The 19,276-nt window shown below is 51.1% G+C and overlaps 2 protein-coding genes across 4 annotated transcripts; one reads left to right on the top strand and one right to left on the bottom strand.

Moving 5' to 3' along the window:
• The first annotated feature begins 297 nt into the window (after positions 1-297).
• Positions 298-2,457, top strand: Pgam2 (phosphoglycerate mutase 2). Its single transcript, NM_018870.3, has 3 exons — positions 298-819; positions 915-1,095; positions 2,255-2,457. The coding sequence occupies exons 1-3, from the start codon at positions 406-408 to the stop codon at positions 2,419-2,421; spliced, it is 762 nt and encodes a 253-aa protein (NP_061358.1). The 5' UTR covers positions 298-405; the 3' UTR covers positions 2,422-2,457.
• Positions 2,458-3,113: 656 nt separating this feature from the next.
• Positions 3,114-15,611, bottom strand: Dbnl (drebrin-like). 3 transcript variants are annotated; one of them, NM_001146308.1, is made up of 13 exons: positions 15,452-15,611; positions 12,247-12,302; positions 10,332-10,444; positions 9,783-9,857; positions 8,500-8,646; positions 7,271-7,348; positions 6,919-7,070; positions 6,759-6,819; positions 6,374-6,467; positions 5,983-6,078; positions 5,769-5,878; positions 4,755-4,860; positions 3,114-4,234 (listed from the first exon to the last, which is right to left on the bottom strand). In NM_001146308.1, the coding sequence occupies exons 1-13, from the start codon at positions 15,532-15,534 to the stop codon at positions 4,095-4,097; spliced, it is 1,311 nt and encodes a 436-aa protein (NP_001139780.1). In that variant the 5' UTR covers positions 15,535-15,611; the 3' UTR covers positions 3,114-4,094. The 3 variants fall into 3 exon arrangements, with proteins under 3 accessions (NP_001139780.1, NP_038838.1, NP_001139781.1); NM_013810.3 differs by having other exon boundaries at positions 6,759-6,810; NM_001146309.1 differs by having other exon boundaries at positions 6,759-6,807.
• Between the last annotated feature and the right edge of the window lie 3,665 nt (positions 15,612-19,276).

The raw sequence follows: 19,276 nt of genomic DNA, 5'->3' as shown, positions 1-19,276 counted from the left end.
ATATATCAGAAAAGGGCCTGGAATAGTTGTTTCTACCCGATCAGGAGAGGGCCAATTGTGATTGAAAGCTGCTGATGTCAAGAGTGTCTCCACATGGAGAACACCCCCAGGTTGACTCCTGCCCTTCACCCTGGTCCAGTTCTGCAGCCCCATGCGGCTTGTTACCAGGTGCCAGCTGGTTATGGGGCTTGTCATCTGAGCTGATGATTTTGTGAGACTATTTTTAAGTTCAGCTCCTTGGACTACACCCCACCCCCAGTTCTGCTACTGGTTGCCTGCCTCTGCCTGTATCTCCTGGAATGCTGATTGGCAGTTAGGGCTGGGGTGGGGGCTGGGAAAACTGTTATAAAGCCTAAAGGGCCAAGCAAGCAGCTGCCACCTAGAGTTCCTGTGTCCCCCGCCACCATGACCACCCACCGCCTAGTAATGGTTCGCCACGGTGAGAGCTTATGGAACCAAGAGAACCGTTTCTGTGGCTGGTTTGATGCAGAGCTGAGTGAGAAGGGAGCAGAGGAGGCCAAGCGGGGGGCCACCGCTATCAAAGATGCCAAGATAGAGTTTGACATCTGCTACACGTCGGTGCTGAAGCGGGCAATCCGCACCCTTTGGACCATCCTGGATGTTACGGACCAAATGTGGGTGCCCGTGGTGCGTACCTGGCGCCTCAATGAGCGGCACTATGGTGGCCTCACAGGCCTCAATAAGGCTGAGACGGCTGCAAAGCACGGGGAGGAGCAGGTGAAGATCTGGAGGCGTTCCTTTGACACCCCACCACCACCCATGGATGAGAAACACAACTACTACACCTCCATCAGCAAGGTGGGCCAGATGCCGGGAAGCTGGAAGGTTGGGAGCCCAGGGGGGAGGGCTACCCAGTAAACAAAAGCGAAATGTTCCTGTGCCCTTGTCCCCAGGACCGCCGCTATGCAGGCTTGAAGCCTGAGGAGCTGCCTACCTGTGAAAGTCTCAAGGACACCATTGCCCGGGCTTTGCCCTTCTGGAATGAGGAGATCGCACCTAAGATTAAGGCTGGCCAGAGAGTGCTTATTGCAGCCCATGGGAACAGCCTTCGGGGCATTGTGAAACATCTGGAAGGTGAGGCCTACTCTCAGGAAAGATGTGAGACAGAAACCACTGCGGTTCATTGGTTTCAGCTATTTTACAGATGTCAGGGTTTCAGAAGTTGATGGAGGCAGGAGTTTTGTAATACTTTGTGTTGTCCCATTTCCAGTTATGTAGTCAGCACAGACAGCATAGCTGAGGCACCCCACAGGAGCTGATCATAGGTAGAGCAGGCTTCTGGCACCCACTGGGGAAAGAGGTCAGAGCTCTGGCCATCAACGCCAAGTATTGGCTTCCTGCTGAATCAAGCCACTTGAGCTGTTATAAAACTCTTGCTCTCTCTCCTGGTGCTGCCTGCATTTCCTCTTTTTCTCTCAAGTCTATGTACAAAGTGCCTTGACTCTGAGGCCCCTTTGCCTCAGGTACAATACATAGTCCATCCACCCACACAGACCTGAACCATGTGTTCCCCCACCTCTCAGTCTTCTATAGGCTAAAAAAAGGCAGCAGAGTGCAGAAATATGGAGCTACTTAAAATCTTAGGCCTGTGGTGGTGCTCCTAACTGAAGAGCAAGGGCTAGTAGACAGGCCTGGAAGGGGGGCATAGCAGTGTAGGGAGGTTACCAATTATGGTCCCAACTGGGTCGTAGACACCGGACGTCTATATTAGATTCTGGGTGACCTTTAGACTCGGTGGGATCCTAAGAAGGGGTTGGGGTGTGATCCACGTCTCCAGCGCCTAGCGGCAACCCGAGGGTTCTGCCCCTGCCCCTCCTCCCTGGGCTGTGTTCTGGGAAAGAGGTTCACGGGGTGTGCCTAGGGAACATTCCCAGGTCCTCCCTGTTGGTAGGGGTGCGGTGGCAAGAGCAAAGGTTGAGCTGCTATTCCAGGCAGGGGCTGCAGGAGCAGGCAGTGGGTCAGGTTTCCTGTTCCTCCCGGGTCAGAATTTAGAAGCTCTAGAAACCAAATGTCACCCTTCCAAACCTTCTTTAGCCAGCTCACACTGGGCTGAGCATGCGTGTGCCACAGCTATTCATGGAGGGTGTTCTCGTCTCTCTGTTGGGCTATTTCTGCAGCCAGGTCTCCCTTAACTCTTAGGCACACTTTTGTGGCCTTGCTCTCAGGGATGGGTTAACTGGCAGTACCACGAGCCCACAAAGGCCATTCTGCATAAACTGTTCCCCTGCTTCAGGGATGTCCGACCAGGCCATCATGGAGCTGAACCTGCCCACTGGAATCCCCATTGTGTATGAGCTGGACCAGAACCTGAAGCCCACCAAGCCCATGAGGTTCCTGGGAGACGAAGAGACGGTTCGGAAGGCCATGGAAGCTGTTGCTGCCCAGGGAAAGGCGAAGTGAGGGTGGACGGGGCAATAAAGTTACTTCCGCACAGCGCCACGTTTCATATAGCTGAGCGCGGTCCACCCAAGTTTAGCACAGCCGAGCGCGGTCCACCCAGGCCAGCTGGTTAGTCACAGGGCCGCCTAGGTCCAGGGTTACAGCTATCCCAAGCCACCATGTAGAGGCAGAAGTCCTGCACCATCCCAGGCTACTGGGGGAGAATCAGGACCTTGCGCACCCTGTGTAGTGCGACCAGCCCCTGCAGTGGTTCTGAAGCTATAGAACCACTTGTTTCTATGAAGGACAAAGGTAATGGCATCTGGCCTTCTTCCTGAGAACAGGAAGTACAATTCCTGGCCAACTTCCTTCAGGGTGGTTTTGTGCTATTCGTGGCATGCTAAGTGTACCTTCAGGGCAGAACAAACCTATTAGCTAAGCCTGTAACAGCTTAAGCTCATAGGGCCTCCACGGCCTGTTATCACCATAATGCCTAAAGGACAGGCAGAAGATGGGGAGGAAGTAGGCTTGACAACTGCCTGATGTCAGGGGCTTCCTTGTGCATTTCCACTCCAGGCTGCCAGTGGGTTAGCCTGGGAGTTAAGCATGTCCATTCATCATCTCCAAGCAGATGAGTGCTGGACCGTGTTGCAGGGGTTCCTGGAAAAAACTGTAGCAACGGCCTCTTCCAAACTGAAATGCACGAATGCTCTGACATCAGTTATATCATTTATACACCAGTTAACCCCGGCTGTCCAGGAACTGTGAACACCAGGCTAGGCTCATGGCCTTGAACTCAGGGATCCACCTGCCTCTGCCTCCCTGTGATGCTGAGATTGCAGGCATGCACCATCATGTCTGCTCACTTATACTTCCTGTAGGAGGCTAAACAGAGTCTGAGGGCACATATGTGAACACACACATGTACACACTCAGGTACGATGCAAATACAGAGCCTAAGCTTGGATTTCTCCCCCATTCAGGTCACAAGCGGGGCAGATGGGCTGTGGGCCTCACCGCACTGCTTAGATTCGTTTATCAGACATGGATGGGCTGAGCCAGGGTATAGCACGCAATAGATGAACCACATGACGTCTTTGAATGTGCACATTCCCAGAGATGGAAGCTTGGTCGTCCCATCCCTCCTTCCACAGCAGACACGGAGAGAAACAAGGTGGAGAAGCCTCCTGTGAGAAAACATCCCTGCTGTCTCAAAACTCACGGGCTAGTCTGACTTTGGTCAAGATTTTGCTAAAAGCAATTCTCTTTTAAGTTCACAATTCCCAAGGGCCTTTCTAAACAGCTGCAGCTACCACCCTTAGAAGCCACCCAGAAAGAAAGGCAAGAGTACACTGTGGCCCCAGATATGCCTGCTCTGAGTCCAACGTCTCAGTGCTGCTGTCCCTGGACAGAGGTCATCAGAGCTGGTCACTGGTTCACCTTGGCTCAATATGCCATCCCCACTGGGGTCAAGTGTAAGGCTGGAGAGGGCCTAGAGGCTGCGGTAAGCATTTGGGGGGGCGGGGGGCAGTGGGACACTGCTACATCTGGGGTAACAGGAGCACTCAAGGCAGAGGAAGTCTTGTCCTCACTCAAGTCCCATTCCTGGAAGAGTGCCAAATATTAATTCTTTGGCCTCCTCCTTAGGCGACAAGGAATCCACTTGTGGTGGAGAAGGACGCCAGGTCTCGGCCTCACTCTATGAGCTCCACGTAGTTGGCAGGAAACATGCCAAAGTGGCCGTCAGGCCCATAGCCTCGCCACCAGCCTTCGTCAATCACCTCGATGCCTGTGATTAGGTTCTCAGGGTCAAAGGAGATCTCGGTGTCATCAGCTGCAGGAGGGAAGTCAAGGCGCGGCATCTCAGGGCCTTGCCACATCCCTCACCAGGCCCCAGGGAGGCTGGCCTTTCCTGCTGTAAAGGTCAGAAACTCCCTGTTTCCTCCTCAAAAACAGCCCACTGCCATTCAGCCTGAAGTCAGTATGAGTAACTGCAGTGGCCAGCTCTCAAGGCACAGCTCTCCAGAGCACGCCTGTAAGAGGCAGCGCCACAACCCCCAGTCCATTCCCCAAGGCCTCCCCTCAGGAAGGCCAATATCCAGGCCACCCCTCTCTGAGTGATCAGACCTGGAAGGTCTACAGTAAAGATGGCTACAGGTACTCCTGCCCATGGATGGTGAGCAGCTAACTGGAGGCTCACTGAGGCTCCAAGGCAGGCCATTCTCCCCAGGGCTTCCCACCTCACATCTTTCCTTTCAGACATCCTCTAGAGCTGACCTCCTTGAAGCCCCTATACACGTCTGTCCCCTAACATCATGTTCTGTACCCTGTGACGGCCAGGTGGGGGATCTTACCTGCCTGGTAGTCATACAAGGCCCGGGCGCACAGCCCTTGTCCACTGAAGCCCTGGCTCTGCATGTAGTTGTCAATGTGTTCGGAGCCAGCCCCTTGCTGCTGTACCTGTCAGAGTTTGAGAAATGGCATCACCCCAGCCGCAGCCTTCTCCCAGGTCAGATTAAGCTGGGGGCTGAGGCCAGGGCACAGAGTACAGAAGGGCTTTGGGGCCTGATACTTGCAGCACAGCTCTCGCCTCAAAGGCAGATGCTCAAGGCAGTACGCAACTGCAAGGAGCTCTGGGCATCTTACAATGCAAGCTGCAGCACTGGTTCACACATCCCGAAGGACAGCACGGCTCCAAGGCAACCAGAACACACTCACTGCTAGGCTGCTTCCTTCCTACCATGCTCAGGTAGGAAGGATTCTACCATCCACGCTGCAGAACAGAATGATGCTATGCATGGCTGCAACCCTGCACTCAGGGAGCTGTGTCCAGGGCTCCCCAGCTGAAGGCCATACAGATCTTGTCTTTAAGAAGCAGTAAAGAGCCGGGCGTGGTGGCGCACGCCTTTAATCCCAGCACTCGGGAGGCAGAGGCAGGCGTATTTCTGAGTTCGAGGCCAGCCTGGTCTACAAAGTGAGCTCCAGGACAGCCAGGGCTATACAGAGAAACCCTGTCTCGAAAAACCAAAAAAAAAAAAAAAAAAGAAAAAAAAAAAGAAGCAGTAAAGGGGCTGGAGAGACAGTCCAGTAGCTAAGAGCACCTGGGGTCCTTGCAGAGGACCTGGGTCTGGTTCTCAGAACCCACATGGCAGCTCACAACCCTAACTTGAGTTTTAGGGGATCTGATACTCTCTTCTGGCCTCCATAGGCATCACACACACATATATGTATGCAGGCCAAATGTTCATACACATAAAATAAGATAAAAAGCAGTTCTAAAGAAAAAAAACCCCACCCCTAGTACCCTAAAATTTGCCACAGGAAACTCAGGCCTATGTTTATACCCACAACCCACACTAGGGACCCACCAGTGGTGGTTCCTCATAGAGGGTGTCCTGCTCTGGGGGTACTTCATATGTAGGTTCTTCTTCTGTCTGGGCAGAAGACAGAGTGCTAGGCGCTGGCTCCTCACAGACACCTACAGCAAAGGACATAGCAGGCTGTGACCTTCTTCCAACAACACTCCCCTTCTCAAGTGTACCTCCCCTCAGGGCTATGTACGGGCTGTTACAAAGGTCTTGCCTGCTGCAGGCCGGGAGACAGGAGCTGTGGGCTCTCGGCCGTAGGAGGTTTCTGGTTGAGTGAGTTGCTTCTGCAGGAAGGGGCTCCTCAGCTTGCCTGGAAAATGCAGCAAATGCATCAGGTATCACTTCAGACACAGCTCCTGCATCTATAGACCTGCCTGGGCATGTCAGAGTGTGAGCCAGAGCCCTGTGTTCTTTAGTGGTCAGAGTGATATAGACCATACTGCAGGGCATACTGCAGGACATGAGGGGACACCTGGACTCTAGGGGGCTCTCCTTATTCATTTGTCCTTTGTCACCCTGTAATACATGCATTGGAGGCCCCTGCATGGGACTCTGGCTTCCCCTCAGCCCACCCTGCTGTGTGGCAGGCCCAGAGGAGGTCTCACCCGGCTGCGAGCTGGTGACAGAGGTGGTGGACATTGCCCTTTCCTTCTGCTTGAAAATCTCTCGTGGGTGTGGGGCCTGCTGCCCAGCAGACTCCTGGGAGAAGCACAGAAGCACGCCTTGACCCGACTGCTCCTCCCTTAGAAAGCAGGCCCTCAGGCTCTGCTAACAATGTGTGGCGTCGGGGAGCACGGGGATTAGGAAGCAGAGGCGCTGACAGGGCCGCTTCCCAGAGCTTCTGTCCTGGCTCCCCCTACTGGGTCTCTAATGTGCAGAGACGCACCTCAGGCTAAGCCTTCAATCCAAGATCAAGGATTTCACCAAGTAGCCAAGACAGATCCAAATCAGCAAGCTCCCAGGTCCACGAAGGGACGTCTCAAAACTCACCCACTCCTGTCTGGTCCTTGAAACGGCTTCCTGCTCTGGCTCACCTGTCCTGCTGGAAGGGCTGAAATTAGAGGAGCTGAGGCTCTTCAGCAGCTCCCCATGCTGTTCCCTCAGTGGCCCTGCCTCTCAGAACCACTTGCCCCAGTGAAGGGAGGCTAACCTCGGGGCTCCAGCTGATCTGTGCTGTTCCTGGTAGCGCTGCTCACGTCGGGCAGCCTCCTGCAGCTCCCGCTCTCGTCGCTCCTCCTCCAACCGCTGCCGCTCCTCTTCGGCACGCCGCTTCTCCTCCAGGCGGCGGTTCTCTTCTTCCTTCTGCAAAGGAGCTGCTCACTCAGCCATGTGCAGCCAGCCCCCTTGGCCTCAACCCCTGCCAGGGACTTGGTCCAGGAAGGGCACTCTAGCCCACCATGCTCTGTGACTTAACTACATGTGCCTGCAGTTTAACTAGCTGTAAAGGGTAACGCCCAGAAGGATGCCAGTCAGTGTGCCACCTTCACGACTGCAGCACTCACCTCAGCTTTGGCCCAGAAGTTATCCTTGCCGACTCTCTTGATCTCAGATATGGCATTGGTCTTCTGGTACACAGAGCCCTAGAGACAGCATAGTACACGCTAGAGGTCTGGCCCCATGTGGAACGTCACACATCCCATGAGGCAGGGTAAAGGGAATCTGTCAGCTCTAGAGAGCAGGTGAAAGCTACTAGGACTGCATCTGGTAGGCTCAAGGGAGCCTGGCCCGCCACCCATGAGAGGAAACAGCAAGATGTTCAGAAAAAAGTCTAGGAGCACCCAAGAGGCTGAGGCAGGTTTTTTTTTTTTTTTTTTTTTCCAGTTTTTCGAGACAGGGTTTCTCTGTATAGTCCTGGCTGTCCTGGAACTCACTCTGTAGATCATAAGCCAGGCTGGCCTCGAACTCAGAAATTCACCGAGGCAGAAGGTTCTTGAGTTCAAGGCCAGCCTAGCTTATGGACCAAGTCCCTGTCTCAAAAAAACAAAAACAAAATACGAGCTGGAAAGATGGCTCAGCTGCCAAGAGCACTTACTGCTCTCACAGAGGACCAGGTTCAGTCCCCAGCACCCACATGGAGTAGACTCTTTAACTCCAGTTTCGGAGGATCCCACATGCTTTTCTGTCCTCTGCAGGCACAGTACACATGTAGTGCACATACATATATGCAGGCAAAACACCCATACATACAAAATAAAAATAAAAGCCAAGGGAACCCATGCAGCAAGGTCCTGGCATCCTGAGAACAGTGGGTATATGCAAACATTAGTGTCTCTGGTGGAGCTGGTCCTCGCTGATGGGCACAGAAAAGGATTCTTATCCGAGACTCCTGGCAGCGCTAAAGCAGGCTGCTCCTCTGACAGCTGTCAGCTGACAGCATCCAGGAGAGTCACCATGGAGCCCAACTGTATGACTAATAAGTGGTTTGCAGCCATGAGCTCCACGTGATGCCAGAAATGCATGCCTGTGTGGTTTCAGGCTCCATAATAAAGCCAGCAGACACGTTCCACAATGGCTCCTACCAGGGACCATCCAAGTCATGCAGACACTGGAGCCCCTGTGGACGGTCTCAGCTGCAGGGCCTTTGCCAAGCCCGTGGGGGTGGTGCCCAGCAGGGTTAGGATTACCATCTAAAGACCCCAAGCAGGAGGAATGTAGTTACCTCGACATTAGGAACTACATTTCTGGTCCCCACTCTCAGGCATGGAGGAAGATAATGGTGGGCGGGACTCACCACTGGGGCCTGCGGCCCTACATCCTGGAAGGAGGTGCTTTCCTTATGGAAGCTGTAGTTGGCCCCAGAGGCCTTGGCAACCTTCTCCATGATGCACTCAGGCTCCACATCCTCCTCGGCCCGGGCATTGATGGTCACGTGGGCACCCTGGCACAAAAGCAGCACTTAAAGCACAGGCTTCGCAGGGTTAGGAGAGGGCGGGCCCAAACCCTACTTGTCCACACAGTAAAGGCCACTGCTGCACACAGACCCACAGCAGGAGACACCAGGGCCCGCTCTCCCCAGCTGTGGACCTTAGAGTTCCTGACATCAGGCCCCACACTCCAACTGTGGATGCTATCTAGTTCCTGCTGAGTTCCATCCCTGCTCAGGCACCTGCCATCCATTCCTGTGGCCTCATTAACTGTTGTTATACGTCTGACATGTTTGGGAGCTCACTGAGGATGTAGGCTCAGTAGCAGAGCACTTGCCTAGCCAGCACATGAGACGATATCTTTGATCTGAGCACTGCAAAAACCTTAAAACTTAATTAAAAGCTTAGATGCTTCTGTCACCCACCAGATGGAAGGACTAAGGAATGTCTAAAGTCATGGAGGCAGAAACTGAAGCCAGTCTCAAGTCTTCCCACCAGGAACCAAGGACATGCAAAAAGTCAGCTGAAAACTGAGTTATAAATTGTGATTGAAAAGTGTCTTGGAAATTGGAAAAAATTACAGCTGTAGCATGAGTGACAATGGTTGTAATAACAGGTAGGGACGGAATGCATCAGAGGACAGACAGGGCTCAGAGGGTACTTGGGGCAGGGCATCAGAGGGTACTTGGGGTAGGGCATCAGAAGTATATGTGGGCAAGGCATTGGCAGCTTGTTCCTTCCTCCAAATCTTGCTGCTGTTTAAACACCACTCCCCCCTTTTGCTTTTAGTTTTATGAGACAAAAGGCCTCACTGTACAGCCCTAGTTGGCCTGGAACTCAAAGAATCTGCCTGCCTCAGCCTTCTGAGTGCTGGAATTAAAGGCTGGAGTCACTACACCATTTGCTGATAATCATTCGGACAGAGCAATCATAGCAATACAAAATCTAGTACTCAGTCCCCGTATTCCATCGGTGCTGGAGTGGTCCTTACCTTGCCCACACTGAAGCCAGCTAGAGGTGGCTCTGCCCATCCCTTGCTGTCTAGACAGAACATTAGTTACAGCCCCGCTCCTAATTTCAGCCCCTTTCCAGTTCACCTGGACCAAGACTAGATCTTGCAAGGCCCTGCAGGGCTTGGTTCAGCACCTACCTTCAGGAAGTTGGCCATGGTGCTGACGTGGTTGGCACATGCTCCTTTCCGCACATCATTCACACCCTCTCCTGTCTGCAACACAAGCACAAACTGCGTGAACTAGGCCTCCTCCAAAGCCACTTCCTGGCCCATATTTCCCAGGAACCCAACAGTTCCCTCTTTCTCCTAAGTGATACTCTCTAGTCCCCATTCCACACCAAAGCCAAAGCCATTCTCCCAAATAAGTCACATAGATGAGATCGGTCCTTGTACTTCCCAAGGAGCTCAGGGTGTTCTCTGAGAAGTATGGTTGCTGGCTTCCCTCGTGGGAACAGTTCTCACACACTCCGGACCCCTCCCCCACATCCTGCAGAAATGAATGGGAGGGTGAATTCCAAGCAAAGCCAATCCTTGGTTCACAACGGTGAACAGTCTAGTCTACTCGTTCACCCATTTACACCTAACAGGTCTGCTGACCTGCTGAGTGAGTGGTGTCTGTTCCCAAGGGTCAAAGGAAAGCACACCAGGAGCTTCCCCAGTGGCGTCAGAGGGGCTGACTTCACATACCCAGTTGATGAGGACAAACTTGGGCAGGCCGGAGTTGGGGTCCTTCACCCTGCAGAAGGCGTACATCACCTTCCCGCTGTTGAGCTCTTCCACCAGCTCCTCCAGGCCTCCCTCTGCAGAGTCACAGGAAGGCTCAGAGCAGCCTGCACCCCTGCCCCTCCACCAGCTCCTCCAGGCCTCCCTCTGCAGTCACAGCAAGGCTCAGAGCACCCTGCACCCCTGCCCACGGCTGCCCGGGACACTTCTCCATCAGGGCTCACCCCACCTGCCTCAGAAGCACTCTAAGGACGAACACGCAGCTCAGAGGGAAAGGGCCTGGCTAGCACACACCACCAGATAATAAGCAAATAATTAAATGACTATACAACCGATTCTTGGGCATCAACCCCACTCAGCCGATTTAGTAGAGTTCTGACCAGCAAGTTAGGTGACTTTTTGTTTTTACCCATAATAGGTTTTGTTTTTTAAGCCACTTCTCTAAACTGAGAAGGGAACGAGAATTTAAAAAAAAATAAAAATAAAAAATTGCTATTTATACTACATTTACCTTTTCTTCTTTCTTTCCTTTTTTTTAATGCTTTTGTGACAGGTTTTTCTGGCTGTCCTGGAACACTCTATGTAGACCAGGCTGGCCTCAAATTAACAGACATCCTCCTGCCTCTGTCTCCTGTGTGCTGAGATTAAATGTATGCCACTGTGCCTGCATATCACTAGATTTCTGTGACAATTTTACCAAGGTAGGCCTGAGACAATAGGCCTATAATGTTCCCTCGTCACAAACTTGACCATCAGAGTCAGGCCTTTCTGGAGCATTCCAAAGATGAAGCTCAACTCTCACATCCCTGCCTGGGGCCAGGATGAGCTGCCCTAAGCGTCTTCCTGACCCTGGGCTTTGCTCTCTAAACTTCCAGGTCATAGCAGAAGCCAGGTCAGGCATTTCAGCTACAGGGCTCCATAGAACCTAGGGCAGTCAGCATTCTGATGAACAAACGAGTCCTGCTTTGTGCCGGCAGGAAGCTAGGAATGCTGATACCCACAACTCACAGGCACCTACCACGTCACATGAAATGTCCATTTGGTGGCAATTCTAGAAAGAGGATGTGTCAGCAAGAATGGCTCATAGTGGAAAGGGACCTTTCTATCAGCAATAGTAACTGAGACCATACTCTCATTTGCCTGAGCAGGAAGTATGCTCTGGCCATCCACTTGGAGCTAGGAGCAGAGGGGGTTAGGAAGGCCCCACGGGCAGTCATGCTAGCCTCAAGCAAGGGGAGAGTCAAGGGTTTCAGCTGACAGACAGGCCTGTCTCATAGCTCAGGCATCTCTGGATCGATCGGCTGACTTGCCAGTTGATCCCTATAGCGGACAAAGAATTTCACCTTGACCACTTGCAGCAGCACTGCCTCTCCTAATGAGGGTCAGGTTCTTGGAGGTCCTTGCCCAAGAGCAGAGCAGGACAGAAGCAGAGAACATATGTGGGCCTTCACCTGCATCACCAGCTTCAGGGCTGGCATCCTCAGTGTGCAATGCCCTAGAGAAGGGCTGCCTGTGAAGTGGAAAGCAGCCTGTTTCTTAGCTAACAGCTCTGCCCGGCCCAACCAGAGAAGTTTTTCACTAACAAACATGTGACCTGCGTCAGTGTCATGGCTGACATGGCTCTCGCCCTGGTCCTGGTCGATGCTGGTCTGCATTCAGATCAGGAGTAGCCCTTAATGAAGCCAACTTGGCAAAAGGTCTGCAGGGAAACTCAGCTGGGGAAGGGTCACTGTAGCTGAGCTGGAGGAAGAGATGGCTGTGTACCCAAGTCCTCTTTCTGCGCCTGTGATGGCTTGAACATCAGCTGCGGTGGCCCGAGTTAGTCACACGTCTCCCTTTGTCATCTCACTATGATACTGTTGTTTGGGTTCATACTCACCTCCTGTGCCAGCCACACGGATGTCATTGCTGTTGCCTTCATAGGTAAAAAGAGCCCTGCAAGGAAACACAAGTGGGCTCAGTGCTGACTCAGGGCTCTGGGCCTCCTCTGCAGCTAGCGCAGCAGGAACAAGCTGCTCTGCACTGAGACTACTCAACAGCTACTCTGAGGATAGCACAGGACTTAGTATAAGAAAGCCACTGGGAGCCAGGCAGTGGTGGCGCACGCCTTTAATCCCAGCACTTGGGAGGCAGAGGCAGGTGGATTTCTGAGTTTGAGGCCAGCCTGGTCTACAAAGTGAGTTCCAGGACAGCCAGGGCTACACAGAGAAACTTTGTCTCGAAAAACAAAACAAAAAAAAAAAAAACAAAAAAAAAAGAAAGAAAGCCACTGGGACTGGGGAAGGACATATGAACATATACTTAGGGGAGGATAAAAGTGGGAGGGTTATGTGTTCTTTCTACACACTAGTGAATAAAACACTCAGCTGGCTTTCAGGCACATAAATTTCAAAAGGCAAAAGATGTCTTCATATTCCTGAATCCAAACACCTAACGTAGAAGCAGGAGGGAGAAAGGTGCACTGGGGACTCCTGGGTGGGTATCAGCCCTGCCTTCATAGCCTGAGGGTAGACAGCAGGGCTTCCTGTCTTGAGATTCTCCTGCAAACATGCACTTTACCAGGCAGATATAGCAACAGAAAGTAGACAATGACAACACTGAGTTCCAGTGAAGACCACAGAGCCACCAAGGCTCTAATGGATAGTTGTCCAGTGGCTTTTTTTCCATCTACTGGCGCCTTGCACCTGTGTGTCCTGTGAGTGCATCTGCACATGAACACGCACACATGCACAATACACATATCGCCCCAAATAAAATTTCCAGTTCAGAGATTTTTTTTCTTACCTTCAATAGAACTCTCACCTCTTCTTTTAAATCAGTGTGAACAACGCCTGGTACGTGTATGCTGACTGGACTGCAGCTATGAACAATTCCTAAAAGGTCCGACCCATGGAGCTTAACTTCCCTACACCTGATGCTAATGTACAGTGTACACAGAGTGTAATAGGAACCAGATAAGCACAGGTCATGCCAGGCTCTTCAGGGAGGAGGCTGAAGCTAGATTATAGATGAGAGAAACTAAAGCTATGGCTCTGGTCTACAGTGTCACGGTACCAGCTCTGTGTGTGTGACCTTTTTTGGCTACCAAATTGAAGACTACCTCTTTTTGACAGTCTCTTTTTCTGCATGGCTTAATCCATCCATCAAAACATATGACAGCTAGGCACAAGGGTCTACCTGACCATGTTAGGGAAGAGAAAAAGCACACACACACACACAAACACACACACACACACACACACACACACACACACACACACACACACACAGAGTCCATGAGGGTTCCCAGCATGTTTCTTATTTGTATCACAAAGAAATGAAACTAGGAGAGAGGACAAAGTGACTATCACTTTAGTCTCAGGGAACTCCACAGTCTTTTCTGGCCTCTGAAGGCATGCATGTGGCCCATGTACTAGGAATTTAGGAGGACTCTCTGAGAAGACAACCCTAGCATAGAGACATAAAGGACAAGAAGCAATCAAGATGATGTATATGTATGTTCCATGCAGGGGAAGCAGCAAGATCAGAGGTTCTGTTTGATGAGGAACTAGCTTGCAGTTTTGAGGAAGAGAAAGACTTTGGTACAAGGGTGGTCAACAGGTGTGGCCAGAGTAGTAAGCAGGAGGGGCAACAGGAACCAGGGCAGACAGGGTAAGAGTCTGGGCTTTACTAAAGTGCAACAGGAAGACACTGCATTTATGGGCAGGGAAGTTAAGATGGCCCAGATATTCTCTCAGCTAGCGAGTGGGGACCTGCCACAAAAATCTTGCTGAGTGACTACTGAAATGGCTGTGACAGTGAGGGTGGAGGCCAGAGGCTCGTTCAACTGGAGTGGCAGCACCGTCTGCATACAGTACTGTAGGAAGCTGGGCAGTAGCATGGCTGCTGGGGCAGATGAACAGTGTATGGGGAAAGAGCAAGATCTGCACCCTCAGAAGGAACAATGGGTGGATGAGGCAGGACAATGTCAGACCAAGGTGGAGCAGATGATTCTAGTAGGAGGCTCAATGTGTGCTCGGGAGACAGACACAGGTGAGATCGTGGCCAACCTGGTCTACACAGTGAGTTCCAGGCCAGCCAGAGCTACACAGTCTCAAAAGCAAGCAAGCAAGCAAAGCAAGCAAGGTCAGTGAAGAGTTATAAGCATGGGTGAAGGGCACTGCTAGCTAGGTTGTGAGGTATTCCCCAAACAGTGATGGTTCTGAGACGACTAGAGGGCCAAAAGATAAAGAGGAGAGACAACACAGTAGAACAGAAGAGATGATTGGCCAGAGTTCTGCAATAGGGGAAGTCTCCAGGGAAGACTCAACACAGGCAAACTCAGTATAGCGCCCCTCAGTGCTGACCACAGGGTAGTGGTGGCCCCACCAGAACTCCAAAGTCCAGTTTGTGTTCCCCAGAATTTGTCCACCTGCCATACTCATCAGATGTCTGAGAAACTGAAGCACTAAAAACTGGCTAACGGAAGCATGTTAAGTAAACGGAAAGTGAAAGAGAATTACTATAGACTGGTATGCATGTAGCAGAAACCTAAGAGGGCTCAGCAGGGCCACTCCAGAAACTTCAGATCTAGTTCACAGTACTGTAATGGCTCCTGGGGTGGTGAAGGAAGGATGGAGCCTTTTCTCAAACAGGTGACAGGATCCCATTTTCAGTCCCAGAATCAGGGACCCAGACCTGTGACATCCTTGACTGAGCCCTGTGTGAGCTCATGACCTCAACCCACTGCTCACGCCGCTTTCAAGGTCTCTTCCTGAACTCAGGGTTTAGAAGACGTGGTTTCCGCCTTCCAGGGAGTTGGGGAACTGCGCGGGACCCCTTTGTCCAGTGAGGTCCCAGAAACGCAGAGCCTGGCGGAAAGCAGAAAGCACAACCAGGCAGAGATCTTCAGGGCAGAGCCGACCGACCACTAGGTGGCAGGGGAGAGGCCCGGGGGTACTCGCCGGGGGGACGGCGGTGGCGAGGGTGGGGTAGCATCTCGCTAGGCTTCAGGAAGGTGGACAGGTGATCCTGCAATACTACGGCTACGCCGCGACCTCCACCTTCCCGCTCTGGCGCCTCTCCGGCCCCGCCTTGCTGCCTACCAGTCGGTCGGGGATTTCTCGGTGACTACGCGCACGTAGGCCTCCTGCAGCGCCGGCCCGTTCCGGCTCAGGTTCACCGCCATGGCACGCCCCACGGTCCCCGCGATGCAGCAGCTTCAGCTTTCTGCCGGCCTCCAGTGACGGCCGGAAGCCCCGCCCCGGAGGCCGGAAGCCTCGCCTCTGACGTGCAGAAGCCGCGCCCAAGAGGCCGGAAGCGGAAGTGGAGAGAAGGCGAGCTAGGCTGAGGGTAAAGTTGAGGCGGGGTGCTGGTGAATGAAGATCCACGAGAGGCGGGCCTGCCCGTAGGTCCTCGTTCGTCCGCATCTGCAGGGCGTGGGCTCGATTTAGAGCTTCACGCTGGTTCGTCTCTCATTAGTTAATGTATTTTGTTTAAGAGCAAGCTGTATGCGCGCAGGCGCCTCGGAAATTTCATCTGATAGTCGGACATGATGGCTACGCCTTCAACCCCAGCCTAGCCCGGTGTACAGCGCAAGTTCCAGGATGGCGAGGGCTAGGCAGAGAAGCCCTGTTTGGAAAAACCAAAGAAGAAAAGGAAAAAAACATGAATCTGCTGTGTTAGGCGTAGAGGTACAAGCCTGTGATCCTAGCGCGCAACTGGCAGAGGCAGAAGCTTGAGTTCTAGCCCGGCCTGGGCATTGCCTAGATCTTCTAAATAAAGTAAAATGAAATATTTGATGTGATAGTGGGGTAATGAAGAGAACCTGCTTTGTGCTTCACTTCTATTTCCAGACAGTTGCCTGAACGTCCCTATGAGAGACCATACTCTGTTGTCGTAAACTAAAACGAACCCTTACTTCTCTAAACTGCTTTTAGCTAGGGCATTTTATCACAGCAACAGAAATGAAACTAGAACAGTGGGGGTCGAAGTTACATTTAAAATGTTGCAAGAATGGGGCTGGAAGTGTTGTTCGTGTATTTAATCTCAGCACTGGGGAGGCAGAGGCAAGCCTGGTCTACATAGTTGAGTTCCAGCCTATCTCAAAGACAAAAAAAGGGGTGGAGGGGCTGGAGAGATGGCTTGGTGGTTAAGAGCACTGACTGCTCTTCCAGGGGATCCAGGATTGATTCCTAGCACCTATGTGGCAGCTCACAACCCTCTGTAACTCCAGCCCTAGCCCTCATCTAGTCTCTGCTGGGACTAGGTATGGCCATGGTGCACTTAAACAATCACACAATATAAAAATAAGATGGGTGTGGTGGCACATGACTTCAATCCCTGAACCTGGGAAGCAAAGGCAGATAGATCTCTGAGTTTGAGTCCAGCCTGGTCTACATAGTGGATTACTGGCTATAAGTGAGTCCCTCTCTCAAAAAAGTATTAAAAAAGAAACTTCTGGCTGGGCAGTGGTGGCGCACGCCTTTAGTCCCAGCATTTGGGAGGCAGAAGCAGTTGGATTTCTGAGTTTAAGGCCAGCCTGGTCTACAGGGTGAGTTCCAGGGACAGCCAGAACTATACAGAGAAACCCTGTTCCGAAAACAAACAAAAACAAGAAGAAACTTCAGCTCCATCTAGCAAGCCCAAATCTTCCAAGAGAGGTTATTATGTGTGTGGTATATGCACATGGGCCAGGGTAGATGCATACTACTGTGCTGTTGGAGGCCAGAGGACAGTGTCAAGTATCCTGCTCTTTCATTATCCACCCTATTCCTTAGAGGCAGGTCTCTTACTGAGCCTGGAGCTAGGCTGGTAGGCAGCAAACCACAGTGATCCTCCTGTCTCCGCCGCTCCACAGTACTGATGCTATATACAGAGCCAAACCCAGCTCTTGAAGCAGTTGCTGGGTGTTTGAACTCAGGTCTTCAAGCTTGTGCGAAAAGTGCACTTTCCCACTGAGCCATCCCCACAGCCCCAACAGTCATTTATTTGTCACAGATCACTTAAACCAGTGTTCTCCACTTTCCTAATGCTGTGACTCGTTAATAGTTTCTCATGTTGTGTCCACCATCCATTAAAATTATCTCATTGCTACTTCATAACTGCAATGTTGCTACTGTTATGAATGGCACTGTACATATCTGATATATAGGATATCTGATATGCGACTCAAACGTGAAGAACCACCAACTTAACCCCATGCATCTCTCTGATCTCTAGGGTCCACCCAGGGGAAAAAAGGTCACATTACCCCACAGTTATCTTTACAGATCTGCTTGCTGTTCAGTTACTGACCTAGGACTGGGCTTGGAAGTATAATATATACATATGTGGGTGGCACGGACCACCCACACAATGGCTTATTTTCAAAATAAGACTTTTGACTCAAGAATCTTTCCCCTAGGTTGACCAGAGCCCGGGGAACATGATGTAGGTGGCCCTCCCTTCTCAGTGGCAGAGAACCCAAAGGATTTGCCTGAGCACAGACTGTGCAAATGGTCTAGCTGGTATACAAGCTCATTTTAGCTATGCAGTCAATTATAGAAAATTTACACTGGGACACCAGAGGGCCCAATTTTTACTCTTCCTCCTACTTATTCTCCAGTAGCAAGGACTGGCTTGGAGATTGTGTGGAGTTATAAACTACAATGCTTGAAAGATTTAAGTATGGATGCTTATAGCACTAATATACCATATTGGACCAGGCCTTTCCCCTCTGCTGGCCTCTAATGTGAAACTGCCCATTTCCTGGCTAGGTTATTATCTACAAAGTGCTGTGTGCTGCCAAGCTCAAGTATATGACTTCACATAACACATGGTGTTGCAACTTGGGAGGGAGCATGTTGTAACAGCTTTGCAGAACACTTCAGTAGAAAATCTTAAAAAGCAGAAATGTAAAGAGTAACTCTCAATAGGCTGAGAAGCAAGGAACAAAGACTAAGCCCCCAAAGAGACTGTGGTAAGGACATCTTAAATGTGTGCAAATATAGGACATTGCTGAAGTGCTGAGACCAGTACTCTCCCGGGCACTGGCTAACTTCTATTGTGGACAGTCGTATGTGGCTGAGGCTGGCCTTGAACCTCCTTCCTCCACTTCCTCCTGCATACTGAGGTTCTAGGTATGCATAACCATGCCCAGCTGAGTGCTTTTAAAGCAAACCAATCTCCTTTGGCTGATTCTCAAGTGTTAGATCTGCGGACTTCTTTCTCCTTGCTCTCAAACGCCTTATCTAGTCTTTTAGTGGCAGTTTTCTCTTCTCTCCACTTTCTGATTCACCAATCACTATTCCCTGGGAATAAACCAGCATTAAAATCAAATCAGAAGACTAAGTTAAGGTGTTATGGGTATACCTGTTCTCTCTTGGTATGGCCAGCCTGGACTATGTTGTAAGAGCTCATGTAAAAAACAAGACGACGGCGATGACCCTCTGTGGAGACTCTTTGGATCTCCTCCCTTTCTGTAGTCCTTTCTAGAAATTTCTTTCCTAGCCAGAAGACTTAAAACAAGAGGATTCAAGACCTACTCGGGCTACATAAAAATCCTTTCAAAAAAGCAATTCTTTTACACTCACAGATACACTCACTCTTATGTTTTCCTTGGTAATTAATCTCAAAGCTTTGAACTCTTAAGCTGTGTGCTTCACCAGAAAGCCAACAGAAGAAGCCAAGTAGTTAAAGACTAATCACATCTCTAAAGAACCTGGTAAGTAGGGACTAGATAGCTACAGTGTGCTCATATACATAAATAACTAAATCTTTTTTTTTTAAGATTTATTTATTGATTATATGTAAGTACACTGTAGCTGTCTTCAGACACTCCAGAAGAGGGAGTCAGATCTCGTTAGGGATGGTTATGAGCCACCATGTGGTTGCTGGGATTTGAACTCCGGACCTTCGGAAGAGCAGTCGGGTGCTCTTACCCACTGAGC

The sequence above is a fragment of the Mus musculus genome, chromosome 11 (genome assembly GCF_000001635.26).
Source record: "Mus musculus strain C57BL/6J chromosome 11, GRCm38.p6 C57BL/6J".
Classification (NCBI taxonomy): Eukaryota; Metazoa; Chordata; class Mammalia; order Rodentia; family Muridae; genus Mus; species Mus musculus.
Note: the sequence above shows the minus strand (reverse complement) of the source record. Positions and strands in the feature narration are given on the sequence as shown.

Bases quoted from the DNA above. Each gene is read 5' to 3' on its own strand.
- Pgam2 (NM_018870.3), top strand. From the start codon at position 406: ATGACCACCCACCGCCTAGTAATGGTTCGCCACGGTGAGAGCTTATGG. The intron at 820-914 runs GTGGGCCAGATG...CCTTGTCCCCAG, and splicing joins ACTACACCTCCATCAGCAAG to GACCGCCGCTATGCAGGCTT. The intron at 1,096-2,254 runs GTGAGGCCTACT...CCCCTGCTTCAG, and splicing joins CATTGTGAAACATCTGGAAG to GGATGTCCGACCAGGCCATC.
- Dbnl (NM_001146308.1), bottom strand. From the start codon at position 15,534: ATGGCGGTGAACCTGAGCCGGAACGGGCCGGCGCTGCAGGAGGCCTAC. The intron at 6,468-6,758 runs GTGAGTTTTGAG...TGCTTCTCCCAG, and splicing joins CAAGGACCAGACAGGAGTGG to GAGTCTGCTGGGCAGCAGGC. The intron at 4,861-5,768 runs GTGGGTCCCTAG...AAACTCTGACAG, and splicing joins TCTATGAGGAACCACCACTG to GTACAGCAGCAAGGGGCTGG.